Below are 19,117 nucleotides of genomic sequence, written 5' to 3'. Positions count from 1 at the left end.
CTCTGGACTGTGGAGAAGATGGAATATGGCCAGTGGAAGAGGAAGGAAAAAATGAAACTCTAGTCAAGAGACCTTTTGGGGGTGCATGAATGACTCCATCATCAAGAGTATGTGACTCTTGATCTCAGGGTTGTGTCCCACATTGGGTAGAGAGATTGCTTAAAAATAAAATACTTTAAAAAAAATGAAGATATTTTCAAGGTGAAACCTGAGATATGATGGTGAGGTGCAGAAAAAGTTCAAAAGCTTGACTCCACTAAGCCCCATTCCCTGCCTCTTGCCTCCTGCCCACCTCTCACATGGAGCAGAGACTAACCTGGTGATCTCTGGCTGGTTAATCTTCTGGATATCACATTGTGGAGTTGGAAGAGCAATGCAAATGGCATCCAGAAGCCAAACACAAATTCCCATGTTTGATCCAAACTCAAACACAAAGACCCAGACTCAGGAGCTAAATTCTCAGTGGTGAGACTATGGGTTATATTTATGTTCTCCCTGGAATATTTTTTCTGTTTTATACAGTAAGTGTGTTGCTTACTCAGAACAAATCACTGTACCTGATATATCCATGCCTACATATTTCTATCCATATACATTAAAAAAAAAATAGAACTCCCAGATTATAGATGTGCCAGAAACTAGGATCCAGAACACATCCGGAGAGAGAAAACACTGTTTTTGATGTGCAAGTGTCAAGCCAACAGGGTGTCCAGGGACAAGACAGAGTATGGATGACTGTAAATCATCCCTGCACGTTTCCTGTTTTGGCGGCGGGGGGGGGGGAGGTGAGGGGGGCAGAAAGAGACTCCTAAGCAGGCTCCATCACAGAGTCCGAAGCGGGGCTTGATTCACAACCCTGAGATCATAACGGTAGCCGAAATCAGAGTTGGATGCTTAACTGACTGAGCCACACAGATGCTCCCACATTTCCTAGTTTTGACTATTTTTCGCTCCCCCCACCCTCAGTTATCTACACTTTTCTCTTTTTGCAGCTAAAATTAGTCCAACCTTTTGTTACAGTATTTGTAACATAATATTTGGAAACCCAGTGCCAAAGAAGGGGAATAAAAGGGTTTTCTATTCACTGTTTCTTAATTTTTGGAACTAGTCTGGATAGAACTAGTCTGAATTTACTAGCAATTGGAACAGAGATCTCTGCCGAGGGGAGGGATTTTCTGGGGAGTTGGGTACCTCACAAAACATAGGAAACCTTCAAGGCAGGTTTAGTGATAATGTCAGGTAGTGTCTGGTCTGGAGTCTGGCTGGCTGGGTGGGAAGGAGACAAACTCTAGGAGGGTCAGACCAGAACATTCCAGCTAGTCGTGCATTCACCCAGGGAACATTCACTGTGTCTGAATCATGTGCAAGGCACCAAGCGAAGGGATAGTGAGGCTGCATCAAAATTAGATGTAACCTGCTCTTCAGGAAACACCTACTCTGGGATGTTCTGTGCTCCTGTCTTTGCCAGCCACCAACATAGGAGCACACGCTGTGAAAGGAGCAGCGACAGGGTTTGAGGAACGTGAGTGACTGGGACCCTTGTCCCTGGTAGTGCAAGCCTGGCTGGCTCTGGGATGTGGGGAGACAGAAGGCTGCCTGCAGAGAAAGCTGAGGAAGGCCTGGCTGGGGGTGGGTGGGCAGGCAGGGGGCCGGGGCATACGCAGAGTGGAGAGCTAGCTGAAGCAGGAAGGGGCAAGGGGCGAACCAGACGTCGGGGCCTCTGTGGTCATCTAAAACAGAGTTGGATTTGGCAGGGGCTCCAGATTTTGGGCGGCGGGGAGGGGGGGCGGGTGTGGACTCCTGAGTGGGAGAAAGGGCAGGTCCGAGCGGTATGTTAGGAGGTTATGAAGCAGTGGTGGGGAGGATGAATGGAACTCAAGAGTCCTAGAAAATCGTCTTTCATCATAATTCCATACAAGCCTGAGGCCTGAATTCGGAGCCCCTCAACCACGTACTCTGAGAAAGAGCTGGTTTTTTAAGAGATGCGTTCAGCTTCTTACTTAGAGCCAAGCACTGTGCTATTGCCAGCAGAGGTTGGTTTTAACCAAGCAAAGATAGGATTTTCTTGACTACCATGACTCAGAGTTAGAGTTAGTGCGCTGCTCCGGACGCTCCTGAGTGCTCCGAGGCGCCCTCTCGCGCTGGGGAGAAACTGGCAGGGAGGGAATGGGCTCCCAGCGGTTTCCCTGCTCCGGGTGGAGAGCTCACGCTGCTCTGGGCAATCTCCTCCCACCTCCGAAAGGAAGTGAGGGCGGGGCTAGCGGGACTCCCGCCCCTCTGCGTTGCCTTGGTGACCAAGTGCGTCCAGTCGCAGTTGCGCCTGGAAGGGCCCTGGCTGACCTGAGTGGTGCCGCCTTGCAGGTGGGACGTCAGGCCCGCAGCAGCAGGGCCTCCCTTCGTAGGCCTGGTTAGAGGGATGGCCAGAGACTGCCCCCAGCACCCTCTCCTCTGCAGGTTGGCAGGGCTGGTGGCGTGAGAGGAGCCTGCTGGGTCTTCTCAGCATACAGTAGGTGCCTAATTAGCGAAGCCAGAGTCAGGTTGCTCCCTCCCTCCACCACCACCTTCTTGTGTCCACTCGTGGTGGGGAGTAGCGGAGGGGGCAGTCAAGGGTCCTTGAACCCTGTTCAGCTCCAGGTTGGAAGTTCAAGGCCAGGTTGAAATCCAAACCGACGCCTTGGGCACGTTGACTTTTCCCAGGAGAGCTTGGGACCGTGGAGCACAAAAGAATAACCACTTATTATTATTCTTTGCCGCCAAAGTTCGGGTTTGCACTCTGCACGGTTGGAAGAGTCAGCCTTCTCCGTGAGTTCTGTCCTTACCTGAGGTTTGTTTCCTTTTTGCTTTCTTCCCCTCTCCTCTTTGTTTAAAATGAAAACCCTGATGTCTGAGAGGGACCCTAGGCTTTCTCTCAGAGCAGTAGCGTGGGTTGCTTGGGTGGGCCTTGTCCTAGGCGGAGGACTTGTCCTGGAGGTGGGGGCGTCAGTTTCTCAACCTCAGTGGGAGTGGAGACCGAACCCCAGACAGGATTCCCGGACAATGAATTCCCAACAGGGGCGTTTAGCCAGCGGTCAAGCCAAGATGTCCTCAGTGGGGAAGGTGACCCAGGTTCCCAGCGGGAAACTCTACCACCAGATCTTCGAGGCTGAGGTAGGTCGGTCCCTCTGTCACCCCCTTCCCTCTCCTCCCCAAGCTTCCCTCCCTCTGAAGGCTTTTTTGCCTGGGAATTCGATGAAATAAGGCTTTGAAATAGCTTCGATTTAAAAATAATTCTTATTGGTTCTTAAAACATAGGAATACAAAATTAGAATATCTGTTCTTGAAAATTAAAAAATTTACATTAAGATTTTAATTAAATTAAATTAAACTTAAACTTAAATTATTCAGAAATAGCCAGAATTAACCAATGAATATCTTGGGACCTTTTTCTATGCACAAAAGGATTTCTAGTTTTTTCTATGTAAAAATGGGTTTGATTCTATACCAGTGTCTTGAAACCTGCTTTTTCCCTGTTAGTAGTATCACGGGTTAAGGGGCATTCATGTACTTCAGCCTCTCATGTTGAGAGGCTGCCTAGTTGTTCATCTCCGACTTCCCATCATGTATTAAAGCAACACCCTCTTGACAACCTCTTGATAGGTTGCTTGAATTGCCTTGTTGTCTATAAAAACTGCACAGACAAGAAAAATATCTTACTGTACTGCTTATTTAAAAGGGATTTTTACTTTGAGCCCTAAATAATGCTCTCTGTAGAAGGCTTGGAAATTATACAAGTGTAAGGAAACCAAAGAATCAAGTGACTCACATGATCCCGCTCCTGGAAGCAACACACCATTTCTTAACAGTTAGCACATGTTCTCTGGGTCATCTTTCTGTAAGTTTAAAATTTTGAGATCATATTTAATTTTGGTTATAATTTTTAATTTAGGCTTTTAATTGATATGTTCTATGGTCTTTCATAAGCATTTCCCTGTGCCATAAGAAGTCCTTTGTAAGTCTGATTCTTAATAAATTCTTAATAAATGCCTAACAGTCCACTGAAGGGACATACCAAGTTTACTCAGCCAGTCCCTATCACTGGACAGTCCCATTTTTCTAATTCCTTATGATTAAGGATGCTGCGTTAATAAGCATCTTAGCCCTCATTGAAATTTCTTAAGAGAGACGTTTCTAGACAACTCAGTGTTTTGGGGGAACATGTGGTTCATACTCTGGGGTTGAAGGTCCCCCAGCAAAGTGCCCTCCTGCTGGCAAGTTCCCCTTGGTCACTTGGCAAGGCAAGTAACCTTACAAGACTGTGGGGTCAGGCTAGAGTGCTGGGGAACTGACTGCTCTGACCCACCACTGGGATCTTTTGTGGCCTCAGGCGCAGCTGGTCCGCTCTCTAGCAGCCTCCAGGAAGCATGCCTTGGAACGGTCTATGACCCCCAAGAATGGCAGGAAGCCCTTGATGAAGAAGATGGATATTCCTGAAGGAGAGATGATGTCTTTCCGGCAGCGGAAATGGGCACACAGCTTACCCAATGACTGGGTCACAGAAAACCCTGTTCTCTACAGGTAGGTCCTGCGGTCCACACCGCACCACCACACACTGTGGCGGGGGTGGGGGGGTGGTCAGAGTCTTTGAAAATTCAGAAAGATCTTCACACTAGACGAGTGCCTGGTAGGAATGGAGTCCCAGGTACCTCCTCTGAAAAAGGTACTTTGCAGGTCTGTGTGCTGCTCTGTCCCTTCTGCTTCCTCCTGTCCCCCACCCCCATGTCAGGAATGATTGATTGATTGAGCACCTAGGGCCAGGTACTGGGTTTGGGAGCCCACCCTCCTGGAACTTGAGGCCTGATAGTAAAAATAAGCAAGTTCCCCCAAAGGTAGGAAGACTCTGACCCAGAGGACAAGCAGTGGTGCAGAAGTGAGGAAAGCGCCTGAGGAGAGGCCTCAGCTGAGACCAGAGGATGAGGGGAGGGAGGCATGGGGCAAGGCTCTGAGGCGGGAAGGGCTTGGTTCTCTCCAGAAGACCTAAGAAGTCCATGGGCCTGGGGCAGAGGGGTGGGAGAGGAGGCTAGGAGAGGCCTGCACCACAGTTCGGATTTGGGCCTGCTGAAGTCAGCAGCTGACCTGCCTTCTGAAGGTCTTCTGGCTGCTGTGGGCACAGTGTGGGAGGCCAGCCCAGAGGCTGGGAGGCCAGGGAGGAGGCTGCCGCCATCGCTAGAAGCCTGGTGGGGCTGCGGGCCAGAGAGTAGCAGACTTCACGTCTATTTTGAAAGCAGAACCCCTCAGATGAGGTAGTGGATTGGATGGGAGGAGAAGGCTCCTGAGAGTGCTGGGTCTGTGGCTTGAGTGCTTACGTGGACGGTCGAGGCGCCACTTCCTGAGATGGGCGCATATGGTATTGGGGCCGGGAGTCGGGGAGTTCCTTTTGAACCTCCATGCTTAGAAGTTGAACTTGAGATTCCTGAGCATGGCATTTCAGCTCCCTGAGCTCAGACTCCTCAAGCAGGAGAGAAGGAGAGAAAAGGAAATGGAGAGGCTGCATCTACCTCACTGGGGTGCTGGGGAGAACGTAGCAGGAGCTGACCTTCCCTTCGTGCTGCAAGCTGGCACAAGTCACAGACCCTTCTTAGGCCTGGGACCCTGAAGGGGAAGTCAGTCAGTCTTGACCTGCCCTTGTTTTCTCTTTCACCTGCCTTGGGGTGGAGATTGACCCGATGCTGGGTAACAGTCTCTGCCCCGACCTACCTTTGACTTTTCCCAGGGAAATCTCCTGCAGCTTCTGACCCTCAGCACCCTTAACTACCTCCAGAAGGGCAAACCCACTAGGTGCCCAAGCCCAGGCTGGGAGTCAGTGCTGATGCCCGGTGCAGGGGTCCAGAGGCACAGATGGCAGGGCCCTGTTGATGCTACCCCTACTTCCCAGGAGGATGATCTTGGAGCCTGCCTATGACTCTGGCTCCTGCAGGGTCTAAGCCCCCTCTGAGCTGACCTGAGAGTCCTTGTGCCTTCTAAGGTTTAGCCTAGGACCACCCATTATTCCAATAACCAGAGTAGTCAGGAGCTCTTAGCCCCCACAGGACAGTGTTTTAGGAAAGGCACTTCTCATGGAGGTTGCTGGCATTGTGCTGTGCTTGCTTCCTGGGACGGACACAAAGCCAGCTCTGCCCTGACTGCAGATCCAGAGGACAACTCCCTATGGCCTGGGCAGGAAGAAAGATGTCTTTGTAACCTGCCAGGATCTGCCGGCCTCCGATGACTAGGGTCATTAACTCAGCATTGGCGTCTCTCCGCCAGCTTTGTCCCCTTCTTGAAAATTCAGCCAGGCAAAGCCAGCCAATTTGTGTGTTCCTTCACCCAAGGGAGGGCCTCTGGTGAGTGGAAGGGGAGCCCAAGGTAGGGGTAGATCAGCACCAGCATAAAACGATTCCTTGGGTCAAGTGGCTGAGAAGCCAGAGCCATCAGCATTTCTGTAGTCAGAGCACCTGGGCTCCCACGGGCATCTGGTCGACGAGGTTGAAAGACCCACGCCTGCAGGGCCAGCCCTGGTTCTGCAGTGTTCCTTGCTGGTAAGGTTGCAGTGAGGACTGTGTGAGAAACGACTAGAAACCACCACACATGTGGGGGCCCTGAGGAATGGCAGGTGTCATTGAGATATGTTGCATTTCTGTGCTGCTTTGTCCTGTGGACAGTGCATTCGGGGATTTTATTCCAAAGCTAAGGTCCTCCTCAGCCACCCTCCTCCTCCCTACTGAAATAGTTTGTCCTGGGGTCTCAGCTTTCTCCTCCCACACCCAAACCCCACGGACTATGGACCTTGGCTTCATACCTGTAGGTCTGGGAGTCTCAGCCCTGCTTCATACAGTGGCTTCTCTAATCCCCTTTCCCCCCAAATGCCTCATAGGATGGGTTGGCGAAGGAGCAAATGCTGAATGCTTAGCACCGGCCTGACTTTCCCGGGCTGGTCACACCCTTTATGGTCCACAGTGTCCCCGTGTGGAAGTGGCTCTTGCCTACTACTCACACTTGGTTTGCAGCCAGAGCAGAAGCAGACCCCGATTTCTTTTTTTTCTTTAAGATTTTATTTATTTGAGAGAGAGAGAATGCATGAGCAGGGTGAGGGGCAGAAGAAGAAGCAGGCTGTCCACTGAGCCAGACTCGGGGATCATGACCTAAGCCAAAGGCAGACATTTAACCAACTGAGCCACCCAGGTGCCCCATGTCCCTGATTTCTTGTCTGGGGACCATGGTGCCTGCTGGCTGCAGATGTCCATTGGGAGACTGGCACAGCCTCAGGGCTGTCGGGGATGGGGTGAGCCTGGGTTATCGCTGATGCCCACGGTGTCTCTGAGGACTCCCTTGAGTGCCAGAGCTGCCTTGAATGGGGGAGGAGGCTGAGGGTTTACTGTTTTCTCTGTTTGTGCCTCAGGGAAAAGGAAATAATCAAGAAGAAAAAGGCTGAAGAAAGTGAGAGCACCATTGCTGCCAGAGAGGTCCGGGGCCTCATGGACACCATTGGTGAGCTTCTGTCCAACCACAAGGGCAGGCTCGGCTTTCTACCCTCGGTCTCCTTCCCTCAACCTCCTCCCCTCAGCCTCCTCCCCTGGGCCTTCTCCTCAATGCAGGGGGCTGGGGAGGGGACGAGGGGGTGAGGGGCTATGCACATTCGGCATGTCCCGATGAAAATCAGTTGGTAACGGGCTGGCTTTACTGCAATTTCAAGAGAGGATTTCAGTCTACCTTGTCTTCCTTCATACTATCGAGGAGGGGTCTTTTTCTTCATGATTAAAAAAATAATACATGCTCACTGTAAGTAATCTCTACACCCAACGTGGGGTTCAAACTTAGACACCCCCTAATATATGCTTACGGTAGAACAACAAAGGAAGGAGATAAGCAGAAAGTAAAAACTCTCCCTTTGCAGTAGCACTGCCTCCTCCTGAGAATGCCCCCCCATGAAACCACATGGGGCGTCCGGTGTCTAGGTTCCCCCATAGACTCAGGGGACAGCCTAGCACGGGGCAGGCGCGCAGAGCCTATAGCAGATGGTCCGCAGCCAAACCCCTGCTCAGCCACTGCCCGTGTTTGTTCCTTACCGCCCATGCCTGACCTTCCTCACTTTTTACGTAAATGGGACTAATAAAATACGACTGCTTCTTGGCGTCATCAGGAGTGGTAGTTGAGTTAGAACAATGCTTGGAAGGGGTAAGTGCTATGTAAGTGTGGGTTACTCTTACTAGTATACATCTGTGCTTCCATAAAACATTTTAACAAACATAACTGGTCCCGTTCTATACGTCCCATTTGGAAACTTTTTGTGGCATTTAACAGTGGATGAAAACTTCAGTCCTTACAGCACTTAGGCATCACCTTTGTCTTTTCTGTTTTTCCTTAAGCCTCTGACCCTGTGGTTTGGTTTGGGGGTCCATCTCCTGAACCGAGGCACTTTCTGCCTTGTTGACTTCTATTGGGCACTCTCCCCTCGCTTCGAAGCTCTGAGGGCCGCCTCCTCACCTCCATTGTTCTCCCCCAGTTCCCGAGAGGCCCTGCACCCCCACCTTGGGCACCAAGGGAATGGACTCCCACAGGCGGGACTACGAGAGTGCCCTGGGCAACTTTAAGAAGGAGATCGCCCAGATTGGGCTGGTGAGAGTCCTCCCCCCACCCTCCTCCCCCACTCCCAACTCAGGGGTCCTGAGTGGCTCTCCGGTAGTGTAGACGGAATCTGAATAGCCATGTCTGAGTGGCTGATGGTGAGTGCTCGGCACGTGCACAGCTTAGTCGGGTGCCGTTGTTTCTCCTAGTCTGCAGGTGAGGCCCAGAAAGTCTTGCCTGACTTGGCACGTAAGGGGCCAGGTGGGAACTGGACTCCAGAGCTGAGGTCAAAGCCCAGCCCTTGAGCTCCCTGCTCAGTCCTGCCGGGGGCGGGGAGGGAGGGGCAGGGGCTGCTGGTCTTCCCACCCCCTGCCCGCTGTCCCTTCACCCATCTGTCCCAGCTGTCCGCGAGCTCTACTTTCGCCTGTGGCTCTGTGGCTTTGGTCATACAGCACAACTGAGCCTGTTTCCTCGTCAGAAGTAAACTCGGGATTCTTGCACTGGGCACTTCTTTAATGACTATTTGTCGACTCCCAGCCATGGGCCAGGCCTGATGTCAGCACCTACTCCAGGGGCTGTGATGAGGAGCACGAGAGTCCAAGGATGAGGACGAGGGCTCAGCCCAGAGTAGAGCACCTGGCACGAGGCCCGTGACCGAATAAATGGCGCTGGCCCTTGTACTCTGGCTGTGAATGGACTCGTAAATCCTAGCCCCTTAGGTCTAGAGAATGATTATCAGTTTTGAGGCAGGACCACAGTTGGCACTTCCCCCGCCAGGGGGGCGGGGGTCGGGGAGGGCCAGGTCTCTGGAGCATTGACCCCACAGCTGTGGTGGCCCTACTGACCTGTTTTAGGAAATGGAACCTTTCATTTTGGAGCCAGGAATGCTTCTTATGAAAAAGCTGGCTGAGTCAGCTGAAGACATCAACCAACTCTTCAAGAAGGTGGAAAGCAACACCGACCTCGAAGACTACACCTTCGAAGTAGGGAGGGGTTCCCCTGTAGCCAGGCCCCCCCACCCGGGTCCTGCTCCCTCCCTCCAGCCTATCTGTCCTCCCAGCCTGACCCAGGCTTCTTGGTCTAGACCCTGCTGGAGCTGTGGGATCTGATGGCTGAGAAGTTCCAGTTCCAGAAGCAGGGGATCAAGGAGCTGGATGAGGCCCTGTATAAGGCTGAGTTCTCTCGGACAGATAAAGTGAGTTGGCCTGCATGTGGGCTCGTAGCGATTTCCACCTGTGGGATTTATGACGCCTCGTCTGTGTCTTTTTAGGGCTCCAAGAGAAGACAGTTGCTAACAATGGCACCTTGTTGTTTCTAGCTCAAAAGCGTGCTGAAGAAGTATGCGGAAATCATAGAGAAGACTTCCTACCTCACGCAACCTGACGTGTACAGGCTGATAAACAAGGAGGCCATGGTGAGTGGTCTGCACGTGCAGGGGGTTGGCCCAGAGGTGGAGCGGGACCTGAGGATGCCCCAAGTCTGGTGTCTCAGGAACAGGGGTTTTCTTGTAGGTCACATTTCCAGGGAACTCGGGTTGGTCACTTGGGTTCAGAACCAGGGTTTTGGTTAAGTATTTTCAATAGAAATCTTTCTAAAGTACATGGTACCCATCCCTGCTGTCTGAATCCCAGTGACCTAGCACAGGGTCACTGGTTTGGGCACTGATGGTTTTCCGAGCAGGTCTGGGCCCAGTCTTAGCTTCCCTTGTGCAGTGTCGTAGGTGCTAGATGATGAGCTGTCCTGCTCTCTGGGTGGTCTGTGCCCTCCTAAGTGACCCCAGCCTGCACTGTTTTTCTGGTGGTTCTTATCTGCCTTCCTGCTGGCTCTCAGTGCCTGTTGTTAAACCATGCCTGCCTCCTAGCTCTGTCCACATCCCACCCTTGACCAGCTGCTTTCTTTGGGTGTAGAAAACAAGAAATTCAAGGTTGTTCATAATGCCTCCAAAGTCAGAGTTAAGCCTGACTCCTTCGCCATGCGGAAGGACGCTTGTGTATGTACGTATGTATTTTCTTCCAGAATAAGTAACATTGCAGTGCTCTGGGAGTCTCAGGTGTATGGTACAGTGACCCAACACACCCGTACATTATTCAGTGCTCCTCATGACAAGTGTGCTCTTGATACCCTTCACCTGTTTCACCCACACACCCCCCCCCCACCTCCCCTTCGGTGACCACCAGTTCTCTATATGGAGTCTGGGGTTTTTTTGTCTTTTTTGTTTGTTTGTTTGTTTTGTTTCTTCAGTTTGACATGAGTCAAATCCTATATTTGTCTTTCTCTGTCTGTCTTATTTCACTTAGCACTGCACACTCTGTGTCCGTCCATGTTGCTGCTTCCTCTGGCTACTCAGGGGCACGTTTTGCCTGCATGGGCTTCTAGGCCCTGTGCAGAAAGCGGGACCTCCCAGCAGTGTGTGGGAATCCCGGACGAACCACAGACAGGGAGCAGGCACAGACCTCCCTCTCCGCCGCCCAGACGCGCAAGCTCCCAACATCACTCTGCTCTAGCACCTGGAATTCCCTGTCCATAAAATGGGGGTCACGATCCTTAAATACCAATGCTTGTTGGGGGGGGGGGTCAAAGATGCCTCAGCAGTGGCCTCGGTCATTTGAAATAAGTAGGAGTCCCTAACTTTTATCCATTTGATCTATTGTGGGGTGGGGGGGGTGGTTAGAGTTAGCAGCGTCCCGGGAATGTTTCATTGTTTGCTTCCACACACTTACTTTACTTATTAGGATAGTTGCCCTTGCTCCTGACTCCATGTGCTTTTATCTCATGTAATTTCACAAAATCCCTCTGCTGCCAATAGCATTATCTTCAGATTATGGCTGCAGAATTGGAGGTTGAGGAAAAACCTGCCAGTGTTCCCCAGCTAGGAAGTCTAGCTGGCAACAAACCTCAGGTTCTGGTGAAAATTATTACTAGAATTTCTACCCGTTGAGTTTGGCAGATTTCCACCCTTGCCCCAGGGAGGCGCCTCCCGTGAGGGCTTTGGGCAGCTATGGAGACACTTGGCTGTCGCACCCCTTGGGGGCATGGGGGAGACTGCTCTCATAAAGGGGGCAGGCTACTAAGTAGCAGAACAGTGCCACACAATGAAGAATTGTCCCCGCTGCCTTACCAAGAATGCCCAGGGGAGGTTCACTGGGAGGACTGGGGACGAATGTTCTAGATCTGGCCTCATCTGGTAATTGGGTCTTCATTCTCATCATAACCATATGTGACTGATCCCTGTTGGCACAATCGCTCTGCTTTTGGAACAAATTTTTTAAAAACAAAGCAAAATAATTAAACACTAAGAGCCTATGAGAGTGCTGATCTCTGGTGACCTAAAATCAGCTTCTTCGACAATCTGATATGGTCTTGGGGTTGGGTTGAGGGTACATAGTTAAGTCAGGGTTCATAGGTAAGCCTTCCGGGAAAGGCCCCTGTCCCTGTCCATGGCTGCTCAGCCCTAGGCAACTTTGTTGAGTGCCCAGTGGCCCCTCAGTGCCCTTCGGATGCTGTCACTGTCCTCCTTGGCCTTGCTGGGCCCCAGGCCCTCAGCCTGACGCTCACCTGGCTCCTCTTCCCATCATCCCTCTCCAACTGAGCCTTGTTCTGAGCCTGGAGAGCCCCCACCTCATGCAGAGCCTGCCTGCCTATATCACAGGTTATAAACCAAGCCCTGCTGGGCAACCGGAGGGCCATCGCCCAGCTGTTCATCAACCTCTCGGAGGCCACGCTGCAGCAGGAGCTCCACAGCCACCGCCGCTGGCAGAACCTGCTGGACGCCTGGAAGGATCTCAAGAAGCAGGCCCTGGTGCAGAGTTTCAGGTCCGTGGCTGCCCGCCCTGCCTGCAGCCCCTCTGTAGGCCCCCTGGGAGGCCGGCACAGTAGGCCTGTGGCACTCACCCTCCCTTTTCTGTCAGGACTCCAGAGTCCTGCTGTTCTTCTGGGGTGGAAAATAAGTGCTTCTTTTCTTTTCAAGTCTCAGTAGATCAAAGTAGAAAGAAGAAATGAAAAATCACCACTAATCTTAGCACGGGGAGAAGCACAGCTGATATTTTGGTGTATTTCCTCCCAAGCTTTTTTAGACCCAAACTGCATATGTCGCTTATGTATCTTAATTTTCTCCATAAACATGATCACATAAGCATTTTCGGAGCCCGGTACAAATTGTTTGAAAACATCCATCTGATTATCTGCCCAATTTCCACACTACTGCTACACATAACCCTGTTTTACTGGGCTGGGGAGAATGAGGGTCCCTCAGGCTTTGGTACTTCCTGCCCTCTGGTATCAAGTTTCACCTCAGGGAGGGAGGGAGAGGGCCCATCTCCAGGCTTCTGCAGCCAGGTGGCCCTTTCTTGGATAGGGACACAAGGATCCTGAGGCTTCTGGCCAACAAACAAGGCTTTTTTTTGCTTGTTGGGCCAAGACGTCTGAGGATGTCAAAGGATGTCTGTCTGTCCGCCTGCATGGTGCATCTACAGCTGGGGGCCCATCTGTACACCTGAATTTCCCGTTGGAGATCACCAGAGTCTGACACCAGGGAGGAGTACTGAGACCTGGATCCATCTGTACTTTCCCTGTGACCTTGATCAAACACTTGAATGTCTCAGAGCCTTTGTCTCCTTACACAAAGCAGACATGATGATGGGCCAGTGTTAGGGTTTGAGTAATGATCAAGATGCTATATGGAAAGTGAGTCGTCTGGGCCTGGGCCTGGAGATTGTTACAGATGTCAATAATCATCAACAGTGATGACAAGAGCTAACATTTATGGGGCATTTCCCCTGAGCCAGGCATGGTCTGAGGGGCTTTGCTTGCATTATCTTACTGGGTCCTTATAAGTGTCAGGCAAGGAAGGTACTCTTTATAAGGTCTATTACAGAAAAGGAAACAGATTCAGAGGAGGGGAGGGACTTGCCCAAGGTCACAGAGCTGGCAGGCAACAGTCAGAACCCACACCTAGATCCTTTCCTGTTGGTCACATGCTCTTAGTGCTGGGATCTCCCTGGTGGCCCTCTAGTTCTTCTCTCGCCTTCCACCCTCCCTCCTTTCATCATTGTCCCAGAGGCCCTCAGTGGGGAAGAAGCAGCTGAAGGGTGTGAGGGTACTTAGATTCAGAATGTTCTCACCACAGGTCTCATTCCCTCTCTCCTTCTGCCCTGCCCCTCCTCTCCATGGTACCAATGCATCTGGATCCCCAGTGAGTTCATGGCCAGTGAGAGGATCCAGGCTCCTCCAGGTGTGAAGAAGAAGATGGAGACCATGCTGAAGGACCAGAAAGCCCTGCAGCAAAAGCGGCTGGAGCATCTCTGTACCATCTGGTATGCTGCGGGGAGTGGGGAGGTGGCGGGGCTCCAGTGAGAGGTGCCGTGGGGGAGGCAGGCACAGTCCTCTGCATTGACCATTCTCCTGGAGCATCCCCCCAGCCAGGCCATTTCTTTCTAACCTAGTCCTGTGTTGGCCACCTGGGCCCATGTTCTGGGGGCATTCCAGCCCCAAAGGCAACAAAGAACAGGATGTATTTGTTGGGGAGACAAGTTTAGTGTGGCTGTGCCAAAAAACTTGGAAGGAAGCAGTGGCGGGGGCGGGGGGTAGTGGTGGGCAGGCTGAGTGTGGTGGGGAGGGGGCAGGTTCAGGGGCTGGACTTTCTCCTGAGAGCTGGTGGGGAGCAGATGGCTCCATCAGCCTCGCAGTTTGGAGGGTGAGTGGGAGCGTCTGAGGCTGGAGCCTGAGGTCCGTGAAGAGGCTTGCTGCCACCAGACGGGGAACCTGTCAGAGTCCAGGGCTGCACCCCTCAGCCCTGGTCTCACCCAGCTCTGACCCCATAATAAGCTGTTTGGTGAGGCACACAGTGAATGTGCTAGACCCTGGAAGCCCACTGCCTGGGGATTCTGTAGCATCCCGTCTCAGCAGCAGGACGGAGCCTGCGTGGTCCTGATGTGGAGGTACTTCATGTGCTGGGAGACGTTCCTCCTCTTCCTGTGTGCCTTGGTCCCTCCCACCCCTGCGCAGGAGCCGTGCTTATCTCCCCACCACAGAGCCAAAGTTCTCCTCAAAGTTCTCCTCCTGTGTCAGTGACAATTAGAACCCCACCCAGTCTCCCCAGGCTGACACTTTTCCATGCTGGTACAAAATGAACAAGGTGGATAAAAATCTTCGCACAAGATAAAGCGCTTTTCTTATTTTCTGTAACTCTACTTTTTCTGACTGAGTCCCTGTTTATGAAACCAGGCCAAACTCAGGTCTTTCTTGAGGTTGTAGCTATTGAGGTGAAGCCATGATTCCCCAATGGGAAGCTGTGTAAAGGGGTCTGTTCCTCTGTGTTTGATCCACCCAGTTGCCCTGGGGCAGCTGCCCTCACCTCTAGACAGCTGGCTACAGGAATCTTGAGGCTACTCTGCGCCCCTGTGGCCTCACACCCACGGAGCTGTTTTTCTCCTGGTATCTGGGTCTTAGCTGCTCCCCAGCCTTCCACCAGGAAGGAGGACCCAGGCTGCCCCTGCCAGGCAGCCGTCCTCTCTGCCCGCCCCTGTCCCCAGCCCCCTTCTGTTGGGTGAGAAGAAAGCCCCGGGTCCTCAGGTCTCAGCTGCCAGCCCAGCTCCCCTCCCCTGGGCTCTCAGCCCTCTCCCACCAAGGTTTCCCCTCCCCAGTGCTTTAGGCTCCCCGGAAAACTTAGATTTTGAGACAAGATCCAGAAAGATTTCCAGGCTGCTGTTCTTTCCACCCTGCCATATCCCGCACATAGACTGTGAACACATAGGCTGGCTACCTGCCCGAGTGAAGGGAGAGACAGGGCCAAAGACAGGGGGGAAAATGCATTTCCTGGTGCTTCTGGCCCCTGCTGGGAAGGTAGGGTGCCTTCTCATCAAGCCCAAGGAGCTGTCTCGAGGAGCTACCTCATATGGGATTCCATACCCCATCCTCCCATAGCTCCAGGCCTTACTCCTGAAACCCCAGAGGCCTGGACCTTATTTCTCTGCTCATGCAGAGGCCCTCTGCAGGCTTGTGGGCTCTGGTGTCGCAAAGCTGGGGGGTCTTGATAAGATTCCCAGGGCTCCCAAGAGAGAGTTTTCCAAAATCCTAGGAGTATTTCTGTGGATTTTCTTGGATCTGATAAGCATATGTGCATGTAATTTAAAAATATTTTTTAATTCAATTTTTATTTTGGAGTGATGTTTGACTTACAGATAACTTAAAAAGATAGTGCACAGAATTCCTGTAGACCCCTTACCCAGTTTCCCCTACTATCATTATCTTAAATACAAAACAGAAATTAACTCACGCATTCCCATTAACTAGACACCAGATGATTTCAGATTTCACCAGTTTTCTGCCACTGTCCTTTTTCTGTCCCAGGATCCAATCTGGGACACAGTACTGCTCTTAGTATAATGTTTAGACTTGAGATTATGCTGTGCAAGTCTCGGACTTATCTTTTGCTCTTTACCATCCCACCATAAGTAGGGTGCCCAAGGTCATCCTGGGTTACACATCTTGTCCTAGTATAATTATTAATAGACTCCCTCTCTTCATTGTCAAAGACGTCCTGGTTTGGACGATACGGTATAGGGTCCTCGTTGTATGTATCTTTCCATACTGTTAAACACCACTCCAAATTTAGTGGCTTAAAGCAATAAGCTGTTTCTCACCATTCTGTGGGTCGTTTCCCACAGGATGTTTCCCTGGTCTGGGCTGGCCGGGCTGAGGCTAGATGGTCTAGAATGGCCTCACTCCCATGTCTGGAGCCTGGACTGGAACAGCTGAGGCTTCTCTGGTAGCAGAGGCAGAGATACCTGCAACAGGAGAGGGAAAGGGGAGAACACAAGCTTTTCCACCTCACGGTCTCATTTGCTAAGGCCTCATTGGCTAAAGAAAGTCAGGTGGCCTGGCCCAGCCCAGGGGTGGAGAAAGAGACAGAGGGGAGCAGCTAAGGATATTGGCCAGTTTTTCAATCTGCCACATGATCTTCAGTGACTTCAGAAGAGAATGCACAGTGCTTTATTTAGACAGAACCAGTTGTTGGATATGAAGTTTGTTTATGGTTTTTTGAGTGCTTATAAACACTACTGTTAAGCATGTCTTAATGCATAAACTTTGTATGCATTTATATTGTTATCTTGAATTCGGTTTGTAGAAGTAGGCAAGTAGGCTTCCTTTGTCCAGTCATGTAAGCCATTTGTTTTTGTTTTTTTTTTTTCCATTAAGGAAATTTAGTTTCTTTTCTTCCTCCTCCTGCTTCTTCTTCTTTTCTTTTTTTTGGGGGAGGGGGTGGAGGGAGAGCGAGAGCGCACATGCGCACAGGGTGGGGAGTGGGTGGGGAGCGGGTGGGGAGAGGGAGAGAGAGAATATTAAGCAGACTCCACACTAGCTCCATCTCATGACCCCGAAATCATGACTTGAGGTGAAATAAGGAGTTAGGGACTTAACCAACTGAGCCACTCGGATGTCCTTGGTTTTATTTTCTAAGTAACAGACTTGGTAATATTAATAGACCTCTTATGAGTTATATTTTTGGTACCAGGAAGTCCCCAACAAGCCAACTATTTCTTTGATATTAATATAGATACCACATAATACTGGGGCCACGTGCCTGAAGATGCTACCAGTTCTGGTAAGTGAACGTTCTATACAAGCATGGCTTACTTGTCCTATGTTCCTTCCCCAGTGACCTTCTACCCCCCAATTACAGCAAAGCTCAGCTGACTGAATGGCATTCTTCTCTCAACTCCCTCAATAAGCACCTTGGTGAGTGAGATCTATGGGATGCCACCTGGGTCTCTTCAGAACCCGTTTAAGTAGTAGCCAGTCATTTAGGTGAGAGCCCGTCATAAACGCAGGAGTGGGGCACATCCCCCTAGAGGAGGGAGAGAATGCAGATGCAAGCATGAGCTCTGAGGGTTCACATAAAATCTCCCAAACCTTGCATGGTAGAGCCCACAGCTTCCTGGTCTCTTCCCCATTGGCAGCCATGCCAGCCACACACTCTGATCCCTTAACCAGCAGGAAGCCAGAGGGATGGCTCTGATGACCTCCTGTGAGGACAGCTTGGGGACCAGGCCCTGGGCATAGGAGATACCAAGCATGTGGTTATGTAGTCAGAGAGACTTGGGTTTGACCCCCCAGCTCTGTGCTGTTCCAGCTGTGTGACCTTGGGGAAGGTGCAGCCTCTCTTGGCCTTGAACTGCTCCTCTGTAAAATAGGGATCTCAAGAGGAGCAATAAAGGTACCTACCTTGTGGGGTTGTTGTGGGAATCACATCCTACAGTCCAGTCGTCCATAGTTCAATGCCTGGCTTACAAGAGAGACTCAATAATAAATGGTAATGTTTAGAAATGCTCTATATCAGGGGTCCTCAAACTCCCACCCATGGGCCCCTGCTTGTTTGCAAGTAAGTTTCATTGGAACACAGCCCTGCCCGTTTGTTTCCATATTGTCTCTGGCTGCCTCTGCTCTACAGCAGCAGAAGCGAATAGTTGCAGGGCACCTGGGAGGCTCAGATGGTTAAGTGTCTGCTTTCGGCTCAGGTCGTGATCCCAGAGTCCTGGGATCTGCCCATTCCCCCTTCCCTGCTTGTGCTCTAGTTCTCTCTTTCAAATCAGTAAGTTCTTTAAAAAGAAAAAAAAGGAAGAGTAACTGCAACAGAGACTCTATGACTGGCAAAGCTGGCAGTATCTACTATCTAGCCATTCATAGAAAATGTTTGCCAAGCCTTGTTCTAGAAGACATAGGATATTTCGATTTCCTTTGAGGCTTACAACAACCTGGTAAGGTCAGTAGTGTCATTATCTCCCTGTGATAGAGAAGGACTCAGAGGTCTGGAGAGATGAGGGATCCTGCCCATGGTCACACAGCTAATGAAATCACGCTTGAACTTGATCTGGGTACTTCGGTTAAGAGTACCCACCGTTGCTCCCAGGGCTCTCAGGTTTAGAATTGCAAAGGTATTATAATACCAAGGTACGAGCCCCAAGACTCTCAATAATAGCAATGACTGCCATTTAGCAGGCACCTGCTAGGGACGGGAGTGGGCCTGGGCCTCAGTACACAGCAGGATGGCTCCTTGGGTGTTTCCCATCCAGGGTGGGGGTCAGGCCATGCAGGGTGTTACAGCGGAGAGCAGACAGGTGACCAGCATGTTTCTGGGCACGCAGCTCGGTTATGGGTCAAAGGAGACCTTGCGGGGGAAGTGTTCTTCCAGTCAAGAAGAGCAAGGCAAGAGGTGGCCAAACCCAGTTCTGAGAGGAGATTTTCTAGCAGGAAGAATAGCATGCGAGAAGGCTCAGGTGCAAGACAGAGCTGAGGCCTTTGGGGAAAGGAGAACATCGCAGGAGAGGCTGGAAGGTGCCCGGGGCCCAGACCAGCCAGCCTCGTCGCCATGTGGGGGAGGCTGGGCTTTCTGTGGTTGGAGCAGGAACCCAGGGCAAAGTTCTGAGCTGGGAGTGATGAGGTCAGAGTGGGAAGAGGTCAGAGGGGTACAGGAGTGGGAAGCACAGATCACTGTGACTTCAGGGGATGGGTGGGGACGTGCTTGCCAAGGAAGATGCCC

The 19,117-nt window shown here is 51.3% G+C and overlaps 1 protein-coding gene across 9 annotated transcripts in view; it reads left to right on the top strand.

Annotated features, from left to right (window-relative positions):
* The first annotated feature begins 1,810 nt into the window (after nt 1-1,810).
* CCDC180 (coiled-coil domain containing 180) overlaps nt 1,811-19,117 on the top strand; it is a 62,936-nt gene continuing 45,629 nt past the window's right edge. For 7 of the 9 annotated variants that reach the window (XM_059142219.1, XM_059142218.1, XM_059142217.1 and 4 more), the window contains exons 1-11: nt 1,811-2,824; nt 3,052-3,147; nt 4,364-4,554; nt 7,415-7,503; nt 8,519-8,631; nt 9,435-9,563; nt 9,665-9,775; nt 9,899-9,994; nt 12,230-12,393; nt 13,773-13,892; nt 17,237-17,316. In XM_059142219.1, the coding sequence (XP_058998202.1) occupies nt 3,079-3,147; nt 4,364-4,554; nt 7,415-7,503; nt 8,519-8,631; nt 9,435-9,563; nt 9,665-9,775; nt 9,899-9,994; nt 12,230-12,393; nt 13,773-13,892; nt 17,237-17,316 (1,162 nt within the window). In that variant the 5' untranslated portion in view covers nt 1,811-2,824; nt 3,052-3,078. The remainder of the gene's footprint in view (nt 2,825-3,051; nt 3,148-4,363; nt 4,555-7,414; nt 7,504-8,518; nt 8,632-9,434; nt 9,564-9,664; nt 9,776-9,898; nt 9,995-12,229; nt 12,394-13,772; nt 13,893-17,236; nt 17,317-19,117) is intronic. The other 2 variants (XM_059142216.1, XM_059142214.1) reach the window with 2 other exon arrangements.

This window comes from Mustela lutreola, chromosome 12, assembly GCF_030435805.1.
Source record: "Mustela lutreola isolate mMusLut2 chromosome 12, mMusLut2.pri, whole genome shotgun sequence".
In the NCBI taxonomy this organism is placed as follows: Eukaryota; Metazoa; Chordata; class Mammalia; order Carnivora; family Mustelidae; genus Mustela; species Mustela lutreola.
The sequence above is the reverse complement of the archived record's forward strand: the minus strand, read 5'-3'. Positions and strand labels throughout refer to the sequence as shown.